The sequence below is a fragment of the Stomoxys calcitrans genome, chromosome 4 (assembly GCF_963082655.1).
Source record: "Stomoxys calcitrans chromosome 4, idStoCalc2.1, whole genome shotgun sequence".
NCBI classification, from domain to species: domain Eukaryota; kingdom Metazoa; phylum Arthropoda; class Insecta; order Diptera; family Muscidae; genus Stomoxys; species Stomoxys calcitrans.
In genome coordinates, this window is record NC_081555.1 from 109,650,765 (window position 1) to 109,664,480 (window position 13,716).

General features: G+C 38.1%; 1 protein-coding gene across 1 annotated transcript in view; it reads right to left on the bottom strand.

Moving 5' to 3' along the window:
• LOC106087134 (uncharacterized) overlaps nucleotides 1–13,716 on the bottom strand; it is a 395,564-nt gene that overhangs the window by 37,172 nt on the left and 344,676 nt on the right. The window contains exon 5 of the mRNA XM_013252063.2: nucleotides 263–390. Within this exon, the coding sequence (XP_013107517.2) occupies nucleotides 263–390 (128 nt within the window). The remainder of the gene's footprint in view (nucleotides 1–262; nucleotides 391–13,716) is intronic.

Genomic DNA, 13,716 nt, shown 5'->3' on the forward strand with positions numbered 1-13,716 from the left:
CTTAAGGTATGCTGTATTGACTTAAGCCCTAAGGTATGCAACAAATTGTATATTTTATTTACATGGGGGATTCCTTAAAATATTTGATATCATTTTTGTCTCCTATGGCTTTTTTCCTTTTTTGCCTGCAGCTGTATAAAAACTAATTTGTTGATGTCTTCATCTGTTGCCAGAAATGAAGAAAATGATATTCATTTGTGGTGTCTATATGGATATGGCTACATGCATAAGGGTATGAGTTGATTGGTTGGGTTTCACTTACCTGACGGTTGTGTGACCATATAACAGTGGGTGGTGGCTCGGGGGCAAATTTAACGATACAGGTTAGATTTATTGTGGAACCTTTGTTTATGTGTAACTCTGGTCCTCCAATTACTTCAGTGACAGGTTCTGCAAGAGAGGAAAAGGAGATTGCAAAGTGAGTTGTTTTCAATTACAGAGAAGATTGGAAATGAGGGGAGATCTAGAAAATATAAAAAGTATTGACAAAAAACTGTAAAATTTACTTTTAAAAAATGTTGAAATTTTTTTTTATAAACATAAATGGCCTTATTCACAAAACTTAATAAAGCCTTAAAATAGGTGTATGTCAGGGCTCTGTCCTTTCTCCTTCTCTTTTTCTTATTTTCATCAAAAATCTGTTGAGTCAAACATTGAATCCGGTCAATTCATTTGCGGATGACAGTAGTCTCTGTCATTCCTACTCATTTGACCATAGGCCGAGTCTTCGAGAGATTTAGGACAAGAGGCGGGTTATGGACAATACACTCTGCCATGATTTGCTGGCCATTTTTGAGTGGGGTCGATTGAATCTAGTAGATTTTAATGCACGGAAGAATCAGTGCTATTTGTTGTCACACAAACGATTCGCTGACCCATTACTATCATCTCTGTCAATCAACGGTATAGAAGATATTGAGCAATCAGAAGCTCTTGATGTTCTGGGAATAAAAATACAAAGTGATGTCCGTTGGGCTAAACATGTATTTGAAGTATCGAAATAAGCATTCAAGTGCTTAGGTTTCCATAAACGGTGTAAAAATTACTTCGCTCCTACTGACCTTCTAAACATCTATGCAATTTTCATAAGGTCGAAAATGGAGTACAACTCATTTTCATCCCAGGCTCTAATGGACCGAGTACAGGGGAGAGCAATGGCGTTGATTGGGGACAGTAGGGTATCCAACTCTATTGCCTTCTTTGAACATTGTCGCGATGTGGGTTGTTTGGCGCTATTCTATCGGCTCTTTCATAGTGTGTGTTCATCTGATATTCGTCTTCTTATTCGTGATGTAAGGATGTTCGTCAGAAATACTAGACATTCCAAGAACTCACACCCGTTTCTAATTTATTTTCCAGCGGACCGCACAATTCTTATTTCGCCCAAACTGTTCGTATGTGGAATCGACTTTCGGCTAATGCTTTTACCACCTACTATGACATCCAGAGATTTAAGACAAATTTCAATAAACACTACCTCCTTCCCCCCCTCCCCACCCACCCATAACTTCATCCTTCCCCAACAAAACGTCAGCCTAATCGGACAAAAGTTGCGGCTTGTAAGGACTCAAGAAGTCAAATCGGGAGATCGGTTTATATATCAGGTATAAGACCGATTTTGACCGTACTTGGCACAGTTGTTGGAAGTAGTAGCGAAACTTTACATGCAACATTTCAGCCAATTCGGACAAAAATTGCTGGTTCAAGGGGGTCAAGAACTAAAATCGGGAGATCAGTTTATATGGGAGCTATATCAGGATATACATCGATTTGGACAGTACTTGGTGCAGTTATTAGAAGTCATAACAGAACACCACGTGCCAAATTTAAGCCAAATCGGATGAAAATTGCGGCTTCCAGGAGCTCAAGATGACAAATCGGGAGATCGGTTTATAGGGGAGCTATATCTAAATCTAAAGCGATTTGGTCCATTCGAAATCCCCAAAGACCATATCGAATTTTAGTATCTATGCAAAATTTTAAGCGGCTAGCTTTACCTTTTCGACCACAGATTTCGACAGACAGTCGGAGAGACATGGCTAGATCGACTCAGAACGTCAAGACGATAAAGAATATATATACTTTATGTGGTCTCTGACGAATAATTCGTAGTGTTACAAATGGAATGACTAAATTGGTGTACCACCAATCCAATAGTGGTGCGTATAAAAATGCGCCATCTAAGAGCTCAAGAAGTTAAATCGGAAGATTGGTTTATATGGCAGCTATATCTAAGCGTGGCCCAATTTGACCAATTGACAGTCCTAACTCACATATATCAAGGATAAATATCTGTGGAAAATTTCGAGAAATAAGCGTTACTCGTTCGAGAGTTGGCAAGCTTTTGGACCGACAAAAATTCCTTTGATAAAGGGTATGAAAATACAACAAACAACAATTTAACTTAAATATTTGACAAAATTTCCAAATATATGAAATTTTGACAAAACTTCCAAAAAATATGAAACTTGACAATATTGCCTATATGTACGGAAAAACTTTTCATGAATATGAAATCCATGATAATGAAATTTTGACAAAATTTGCCAAAAATTAGAGATTTTGACAGAATTTCCTAAAATGAGAAAATTTTAAAAAAATTTCTATAAATATTAAATTTTGACAAAATTTCCTAAAAATATGAAATTTTTATAAAGTTTCCTAAAAAATGAAATTTTGACAAAATTCCTTATACACAGAAAAATAGAGCAAAAACAGATAAGAGCCAGCTAAGTTCGGCCGGGCCGAATCTTACATATCCTCCACCATGGATCGCATTCGTCGAGTTCTATGAGCGGTATCTCTTTTTAGGCAAACAAAGAATATTGAATTAGAACTGTTATGCTATTGGAGCTATATCAAGTTATAGTCCGATTCGGATCATAAATGAATGCTGAACATTGTAGAAGTCATTGTGTAATATTTCAGTTCAGCTGGTAAAGTTCTTGAACGGGTCAAATCGGACCATATTTGGATATAGCTGCTATATGGACCGATTTTCCGATAAAGGGTCTAATGCCCAAAAATACCTTATTTTTCATCCGATTTTGCTAAAATTTGAAACTGTGAATAGCTTTAGGCCTCCCGACATCTGACCCAAATATGGTTCAGTTCGGACTATATTTAGATATAGCTGCCATATAGACGTATCTCCCGATAAAGGGAGATACGTATCTCCCGATAAAGGGAGATAGATATAGCTGCCATATAGACCGATCTCCGGATAAAGGGTCTAAAGCCCATAAAAGCTTTACTTATTACCCAATTTCGCTGAAATTTGAACCACTGGGCAATTTTAAGCCTCCCGACGTCTGACCTAAATATGGTTCAGATCGGTCTGTATTTCGGTATAGCTGCCATATACACCGATCTGCAAATAAAGTATCTGAAGCCCATTAAGGCTTTATTTATTACCCAATTTCGCTGAAATTTGAAACAGTGGGTTGTTTCAAGCCTCCTGATATCTGGCCTAAATATGGTTCAGATCGGACTAATCATAGATGTAGCTGCCATATAGACCGATCTCCCCCATTTAGGGTCTGAAGCCCATAAAATCTTTATTTTTGAACTGATTTCGCTGAAATTTGAAACAGTTAGTAGTTTTGGGCCTCCCGACATCCGACCCAAATATGGTTCAGATCGGAATATATTCAGATATAGCTGCCATATAGACCGATCTACCCGATTAAGGGTCTGAAGCCCATAAAATCTTTATTTTTGAACTGATTTCGCTGAAATTTTAAACAGTTAGTAGTTTTGGGCCTCCCGACATCCGACCAAAATATGGTTCAGATCGGACTATATTCAGATATAGCTGCTATATAGACCGATCTCCCCGATTAAGGGTCTGAAGCCCATAAAATCTTTATTTTTGAACTGATTTCGCTGAAATTTGAAACAGTTAGTAGTTTTGGGCCTCCCGACATCCGACCCAAATATGGTTCAGATTGGACTATATTCAGATAAAGCTGCGATATAGACCGATCTCCCCGAGTAAGGTTCTGAAGCTCATAAAATCTTTATTTTTGAACTGATTTCGCTGAAATTTGAAGCAGTGAGTAGTTTTGGGCCTCCTGACGTCCAACCCAAATATGGTTCAGATCGGACTATATTCAGATATAGCTACCATATAGACCCATCTACCCGATTAAGGGTCTGAAGCCCATAAAATCTTTATTTTTGAACTGATTTCGCTGAAATTTTAAACAGTTAGTAGTTTTGGGCCTCCCGACATCCGACCCAAATATGATTCAGATCGGACTATATTCAGATATAGCTGCCATATAGACCGATCTCCCCGATTAAGGGTCTGAAGCCCATAAAATCTTTATTTTTGAACAGATTTCGCTGAAATTTGAAACAGTTAGTAGTTTTGGGCCTCCCGACATCCGACCCAAATATGGTTCAGATTGGACTATATTCAGATAAAGCTGCGATATGGACCGATCTCCCCGAGTAAGGTTCTGAAGCTCATAAAATCTTTATTTCTGAACTGATTTCGCTGAAATTTGAAGCAGTGAGTAGTTTTGGGCCTCCCGACGTCCAACCCAAATATGGTTCAGATCGGGCTATATTTAGATATAGCTGTCATATAGACCGATTTGCCGATAAATGGTCTAAAGCACAAAAAATCTTTGAATCAATGAGTAGTTTAAGGCGACCAGCCATCCGACCCAAATATGGTAGAAATCGGACTGTATTTATATATAGCTGTCGGTGAAGGGTCTGAATCTCATAAAAGGTTTATTTATTACCCGATTGTTGAAATTTAAAATACAAAATTCAACAGTTTCTTATATTCATTAGACCACTCAATGTCCGTGTCGAATTTGGGCGCATAAGTTATCCAAATTTCACCGGATTGTGACCAAAGAGGGTTTACATATATTACAATATACCTTTTTCCTTGTTTTAATTGAATCAATTAAAAAATTATTTGAAAACTTCAAAAATTACATTGATATTATCATTTTCGTGATTAAAAAAGTCTCAATTAAAAATTAATTGGAACAATTAATTTCGTGATTCAAACCGATTTTAATTTTTTTTATGTATATATGAAATTTTAACAAAATTTCTTATATATATGTGAATTATTCGCAAAATTTCCCATAAATACGAAATTTTGACAGAACTTTAAGACAATTTCCTCCGCTCCCCACTTTAATCCTCAGTCACATTAGTTTCCCTCACAAATAATATAAATCATTAAGGATTCATTAAGTCATTTATTTGAATTCGTTTTTTACCCCCTCCTGAGTTAAGTAGTAAACCTTAAAGTACTACCAGCACCATTTGCATTTGGCATCCGCGACACCTTGGATTTGAGGATTTACAATTGTTTCGTTGATTTTCGTGTCCTTGCCATGTTGGCTGGAAAGTTCCTTTCGTCCATTTCTCTTAACGCTTGACCTAAATTGTTGAATAATGTTTCGCATTGAGTTGCTCTCTTTGCAATGTCATTAATCAAATGGCGAATGTTGCAGGATATTTTTAAAATCAAAACAATTTGTGCTATTTATATCTCCAGATTTTAGTGTGCTTGATAATAAAAAGCTACTTTACATTGACAAATGTATTTGCTTTAAATTTGCCTTTGGGGGAGAAAAAATTACAGCGAAGTTGGTTGAATGATATATGAGCGGGAAGAAATTAAATTGTAGGAGCAGTTCAATTTTGGAAATAAATTTGTTATACCACAATGAAAGAAGAAGTGGGAAGGAGAAGTAGATATTTGAACACAAAGCGTTCAAACAGAATTTTGATTGATGCAATTTTAGCAAAATAGGCCCAAGAGATACATGGAGTCGCACTTGACAACTTGATAAAAAGGCTGTTTTTATTGAGCGTTGGCACTCAGATAACTAGAAGCATGGCCGATTTATTGTTGCTAGGGCCGTAGATTGCACATCTGCCATAGTGCTGGTGTATTGCTATACTAAACTAAGCCTTTAATTAAACAAAAGAGCAAATTTAGTTAGAGCGAAAAGACAACTGCAATCCAATTTTAACTTTTGCAGCTAAACTAATTTCTTAATAAAACAAATGTTAGTCATAAACCAAAATGTCAATGCGATGAGAGAAACGTTAATTGTTCAGGCCTACTTAACAAGAAATACTGGAGTTGTACATGGCTCCTAGCTGTGCGTTCCAAACCGCCCTGGCATTGTCGCCAAAGTCTTTATCAGCACGATGGGCGCAGCAATAGCCCAGCCACACATGATTGTTGAGCAAAGGTAGCCTCAACATCAGCCTCCAAAACGTAAATGCCAGCAACTAATATCCAGCCTGTTGTGAAACAGTTTTTCAACATCAGCAACAAATCAGATTGAGGTAATATTTGGAAACACGCACATTGTGTTGGGGCATAATCCTCTACTGGTCAGATGTAGAGGCTACAACAGCTGGAGCTACTTTTAAAAACGAACAAGTAACAAGTAAGAGTTTGCTAAGTTCGGCCGGGCCGAATCTTATATACCCTCCACCATGGATCACATTTGTCAAGTTCCTTGCGCTCTATCTCTTTTTTGGCAAATAAAGAATAATGAATAAGAACTGTTATGCTATTTGAGCTACATCAAGTTATAGCCCGATTCGGACCATAAATGAATTTAAAGCTGAACATTGTAGAAGTCATTGTGTAATAATTTAGTCCATTCGGATAAGAATTGCGCCTTGTAGGGGCTCAAGGAGTAAAATCGTATATATTGTAGGAACCATAGAAGAAGATCGGAAGGAAGGAAGATCGATTGATAAATGGGCTAGCAAAGGCCTTAAGGTGAAATTCAGGAGATGCATATATATTGCAGCTATATCTAAAACTGAACAAATTTCTTTGCTCAAGGAGCAAAATCGTATATATTGTGGGAACCATAGAAGAAGATCGGAAGGAAGGAAGATCGATTGATAAATGGGCTAGCAGAGGCCTTAAAGATGAAAATCAGGAGATGCATATATATGGCAGCTATATCTAAAACTGAACAAATTTCTATGAAATTTACCAGTCATCAGAAGAGTTATAAGAGAAACCTTCGTGCCAAATTTTGTGAACATCGGTTAACAAATTAAATTATTGAGTATTTTTTCTTTTGTTTCATTGTTTTTCAAGTCGAGCTTAATGACCAAGCGAATACAACACCCAAAGGAGAGATTGTTAAATGAGTCTTGAAGAAAAAAAATTTCCAGTTCCTCAGACAAGGCAGGATACATGTTACCCCACTGGTGGACGCGTTTCGACAATTGAACCAATAATGTCGAGACTTATAAGAAAATCCCTCGTGCAAAATTTCGTGCGAATCGGTTTACAAATGACGATATAATTGCAATTTTAGTCCAAATTAACATGGACGGACGGACAGACAGACAGCCGGACATAGCTAATACTGGCAACATTTGTGAGGCATAAAATGCCATGTAAAACTTCTCTCCAAAGAGGTGTCGCACTGTGGCACGCCTTTTGGACTCGGCTTTGAAAAGTAGGCTCCTTATCGTTGAGCTTAAACTTGAATCGAACTGCACTCATTGATATGTGAGCAGGTCGCCCCTGTTCCTTAGTGGAATGTTCAAGGGCAAATCATATTTTCGTTGGATGTCGGCAGTCTTAAAGCAGCTCACTGTTGCAAATTTCAGCAAAATCGGAGAATAAATGCGCTTTTATGGTCTTTAGACCCTAAAGCTCAACATCGGTCACTATGACAGCTATATCTAAATATAGCCCGACCTGGACCATATTCAGAGCCGATATTATGAGTCTTGATACAACTCACTGTTCGAAATTTCAGCAAAGTCAGGTTATAAATGCGCCTGTTATAGGGCTAAGACCCAAAATCGGCAGATCGGTCTATATAGCAGCTATATTCAAATATAGTCCGATTGGGCCCATTCATCGTCTGATTTGGCCAATTCATAGTCCGATTTAGCCCATCTAAGAACTTAATCACCGTTTAGAAGAAATACGAGTCTGTGCAAATTTTCAACTCAAAATCTCAATTTTTATACCCTCCACCATAGGATGGTGGTATACTAATTTCGTCATTCTGTTTGTAACTCCTCGAAATATTCGTTTAAAACCCCATAAAGAATATATATTCTTGATCGTCATGACATTTTAAGTCGATCTAGCCATGTACGTCCGTCCGTCTGTCCGTCCGTCGGTCCGTCCGTCGGTCCGTCCGTCGGTCCGTCCGTCGGTCCGTCCGTCGGTCCGTCCGTCCGTCCGTCCGTCTGTCCGTCCTTCTGTCCGTCCGTCCGTCCGTCCATCCGCCTGTCCGTCCGTCTGTCCGTCTGTCCGTTTATCTGTCCGTCCGTCTGTACGTCCGTCTGTCCGTCCGTCCGGCTGTCCGTCCGTCTGTCTGTCGAAAGCACGCTAGTTTTCGAAGGAGTAAAGCTAGCCGCTTGAAATTTTGCACATATATTTCTTATTAGTGTATGGAGGTTGGGATTGTAAATGGATTATATCGGTCCACGTTTTGATATAGCTGCCATATAAACCGATCTGGGATCTTGACTTCTTGAGCCGCCAAAGGACACAATTCTTATCCGATTAAGCTGAAATTTTGCGTGAGGTATTTTATTTTGACTTCCAATAACTGTGCTGAGTATGGTTGAAAACGGTCCATAACTTGATATAGCTGTCATATAAACCTATTTGGGGTCTTAACTTCTTGAGCGTCTAGAGTGCGCAATTCCAATCCTATTTGGCTGAAATTTTGCACGACGTGTTTTATTGTGACTTCCAACAACTGCGTTGAGAATAGTTCAAATCGGTCTATAACCTGATATAGCTGTCATATAAACCTATCTGGGGTCTTGACTTCTTGAGCGTCTGGAGCGCCCAATTCCTATCCAATTTGGCTGAGATTTTGCACGACGTGTTTTATTATGACTTCCAACGACTGTGTTAAGAATAATTCAAATCAGTCTATAACCTGATATAGTTGTCATATAAACCGATCTGGGGTCTGGACTTTTTGAGCCTCTACAGGGAGAAATTCTTATCCGATTTGGCTGAAATATTGCATGATGTGTTTTGTTATGACTTCCAACAGCTGTATTAAGAATGGTTCAAATCGGTCCATAACCTGATATAGCTGCCATATAAACCGATCTGGGGTCTTGACTTCTTGAGCCGCCAGAGGACACAATTCTTATCCGATTAAGCTGAAATTTTGCGTGAGGTGTTTTATTATGACTTCCAACAACTGTGCTGAATATGGTACATAACCTGATATAGCTGCCATATAAACCGATCTGGGGTCTTGACTTTTTGAGCCATTGGAGGACGTAATTATTATCCGATTTGACTGAAATTTTGCATGAGGTGTTTTGTTATAACTTTCAACAACTGTGCTAAGAAAAGTTCAAATCGGTGCATAACCTGATATAGCTGCCATATAAACCAATATGGGATCTTGACTTCTTGAACCTCTAAAGGGCGCAAGTATTACCCGATGGAATTTTATACAACGGCTTCTCTCATGACCTTAAACATACGTTTCGAACATGGCATGAATCGGTTTATAACCTAATACAGCTCCCCTATAAACCGATCTCCCTATTTTATTTCTTCAGCCCCTAAAGTGCGCAATTCTTACTAGATTTGGCTGAAATTGTACATAATGGCTTCTACTATGGTCTCCAATATTCAGTTCAATTATGGTCCGAAATGAACCATTACTTGATATTGCTCCAATAACATAGCAATTCTTTACTTTTATCCTTTGTTTGCCTAAAAAGAGATACCGTGGCAAGAGCTGGACAAATGCGTTCCATGGTGGAGCCCGGCCGAACTTACCACGCTTTTATTTGTTAAAAACTGTTGAGTGATACTAAATTCCCTTTTTATGGCTGCAGGTGGCATGTAGATTCGCGTTATAGTTTGCTTCTTTTACCTATACTTTCCGAACATAAATTTTGCCAATGACAAATATTGATATTTAAATATGAAGATTTATGGTGCAATTTGTAAGCAATAACATTTTGTTAAGATGCTTTCTACATTAGCATTTTCCCTTGCCTACACCTAAATATAATCATTTCCACTTAGATAGTTTAGATGTGTATGTTATTTTTATGGTGGTAGGCAGTTGGGTAGGCCAACTCATACACTTCGATGGTACACGTGTGCGTATGATTTATTTTAGTCATGGCATATTCATACGCTCCATGGCACCAGCAGCAGCAGCACAATCTCACACCTTCGCCATACACTTCCTGCATTCGATTAAAGAGTTAATAAAACGTGAGTATTCATTTTAGCTTATTCTGCACACTCATCTCCAACACAATAACAAAAACGAGGATATTTTTGCCACTCATGGCAGGTTAAGCAACTCCAATCAAAATAATGATAAATAACTTAAAGGATTCTTTGTCCAGATCAGAAAGGGAGAGAGGTGTTAGCAGCAAGTGGGTTGTAGAACATAGAAGAATTGGAATATATTGTGTGCGGTTCACCGCCACCCTGCCTTTCTACCGCTATACAATTTGAATAAATAATGAAATACAACAAAATAGATGAAGCGAAAATAAAACGAAATGAATCGGGAACTTAACACAATATAAATCCCTGAACATATTTATCAAAACCGCTGGTTGCTAGCAGAAGCAGAAGCGAACGAGGCAGCTGGTAGCATAAACCTTATGCGGGAACAAAGTGAGTTAACAACTTTATTCCAATCATTCTCTTCAAGGATATCTAGTCCTTATGGTTGTGATATGAAGAAGAAGCCAAAGCTTTTGTTTTTTTTGGCTCTTATGGACTACATAGGATCTTGTATTTATACAGCAAATTAAAAGTGTTCTTTCGTTTGCTTCGAATTGGGTATTCCTAAGAGATATTCCAAAAACAGAAATTATGTTTTTCCCTACAATTTCTGGTAGAGAAAGAGAGTACCATACAGTTGTGTTCGTTAAGAATATTCTAAGGTGGTATTTCTCCTTCTATTTGTGTTTGTTCTCTGGTGTTGTTATTGTTGTTGTCTTCATTCAATTTCCATTTGTTCTGTGCTGGATTTCGGTTTCATTAGGACGGCTTTTTTCTTCCTGGGCAATAACTTTGGGCCATATCGAATGGCGAAGATAAAATATGCATAGGATGAATATACAATCTACTTATTGTGTTTAATCAAAAGAAATTGCTAAGCAAAAAAAAAAGAACAAAAACAAAACAAAAAGAAAGGAAATGAGGAGACCACAACACAAATGAGACAAGGAAATTCTAAATGATGCTGCTTAAATGATTTTCGCAAAAACTTAATGGCGAAGCAACTTTTTGTGGAAAGATATTAAGGTGATCGAATAAAAGGGTTAGGGGACACCTTTAATTCGTGATGAATTGCAGCATTTGATTTAAGGGTTTTTGGAAAGTTGTAGTTAAAATTCACGTAGTGGTATGTGAATGTAGATAGATAACCAAGGGTTTGATAAAATGCATGAAGTAATTAATTTGTTTAAGAGCTTTTAAAATATCCACATTATTAATAATAATTCTGGATGGGAGAAATATTTTACAAAATTCTCATTTTACTTTACAAACTTCATTAAAATGCAAGCCATATTATGCCTGAACAAAAGTCGACCTGTGCCGACTATATAAATCCTAAACCTACCGTTTAAGTATGAATTTGGCGACATCATTATATGAACGCTATATCTAATCTAAAACCGATTTTGATGGACTTTCGTAGGATGTTCATCTACCTGAGTCGCGCGGTGCCGACTATATATTGGGTTGCCCAAAAAGTAAGTGCGGATTTTTCATATAGTCGGCGTTGACAAATTTTTTTACAGCTTGTGACTCTGTAATTGCCTTCTTTTTTCTGTCAGTTATCAGCTGTTACTTTTAGCTTGCTTTAGAAAAAAAGTGTAAAAAAAGTATATTTGATATTAAAGTTCATTCTAAGTTTTATTAAAAGTGCATTTACTTTCTTTTAAAAAATCCGCAATTACTTTTTGGGCAACACAATATATCCAACACCTACCGTATGTATATGAATTGGGGTATATTAATATATGGACACTATATTCAACCTGAAACCGATTTTGACGAACTTCGGTAGAGATTTTCAGTCTGGCACGGTATTAAGTTTTGTTGTGGACTTTCTATACCCACCATTTTTTATGCGCTTATTTCATCACCTCTCTACCCCATAGAGGAAATCTTGGGTCAGCCATATTTCTATGAGATGCAAACTAAATACTAGGTGATTATTTAGTTTGCATCTCATACAAATAAGGTTGAAAAGAGGATATTAATCCGCCCCATGGCGCTATAGACCTAGACCAGTCTTCGAAGACTAGCCAAATCGAAAGAATGTTATTTGTGGAAGAAACACTTCGAAGCAAATGGTCGCCTGTTTGGTTGGCAAAGCTGGTCAGATGAATGTTCCGCTTTTGCAACGTAGGAGGTCAATTCTGAGTGTTACACCACAACGTGTTTGCCTAAAGTCTTCGGAGAAATTACAAAACCGAATAAGGGAATGTGAATCATTGTTATCATTGATAGTGCGAGCTCTCACACATCATCTCGAACAGCCCCCCTTTGACTAACCAAAATGCCGTATAGACCAGATTTAGCAACTAATGATTTCTTTTTATTCCCGCACATAAATGAAAAAGCGTGGTTAATGATTTTCGTCGCCAGAAAATGCTTTTGAAGCACTCAACAATCTTCTTTTGGAGGTGTCTCTATCGAAGTGGAAACAAGTAAAAAGGCGTTAAGTTCGGCCGGGCCGAACTTTGCATACCCACCACCTCGGGTATATATGTGAACCACCTTTTGTCAAAATCCGGTGCAAAACTGACACCTTACGCCCCATAGCAGCTATATCAACATTTGTTCCGATTTGGACCAAATACTAATAAGTAAAAGTCATTGTTCAATTGTAAATAACAAAATATTGGTCCTTTTAGTAGTTATATCTAAAAATAAACCGATCTGAACTATATACGACACGGATGTCGAAAAGCATAACATAAGTCAGTGTGTCAAATTTCAGTGCAATCAGATTAAAAATGCGCCTTTTATTGGGCCAAGACTTTAAATCGAGAGATTGGTCTATATGGCAGCTATATGCAAATCTTGATCGATCTAGACCAAATTGCAGAAATATGTGGAGGGGCTTAACTTAACTCTTTGTCCCAAATTTCGACGACATCGGACAATAAATGCGCCTTTTATGGGCCTAAGACCCTAAATCGGAGGGTCCGTCTATATGGCAGCTATATCCAAATCTGGACCGATCTGGGCCAAATTGGCGAAGGATGCTGAAGGGCCTAAGACAGCTCACCGCCCCAAATTTCAGCTAAATCGGATAACAAATGTGGCTTTTATAGACTTAAAACCCTAAATCGGAGGATCGGTGTATATGACAGCTATATCCAAATCTGGACCGATCTGAGCCAAATTGACGGAGGACGTCGGAGGGCCAACACACTGAGGAGACAAGACACTGTCCCAAATTTCGGCAAAATCAGATAATAAATGTGGCTCTTATGGGCCTGAGACCCTGAATCGAAGGATCGGTCTATATGGCAGCTATATCCAAATCTTAACCGATCTGAGCCAAATTGACGAAGGATGTTGCAAGGCCTAACACAACCAACTGTCCCAAATTTCAGCAAAATCGGATAATAAATGTGGCTTTTATGGGCCAAAGACCCCAAATCGGCGGATCGGTCTATATGGGGGCTATATCAAGATATAGTCCGATATAG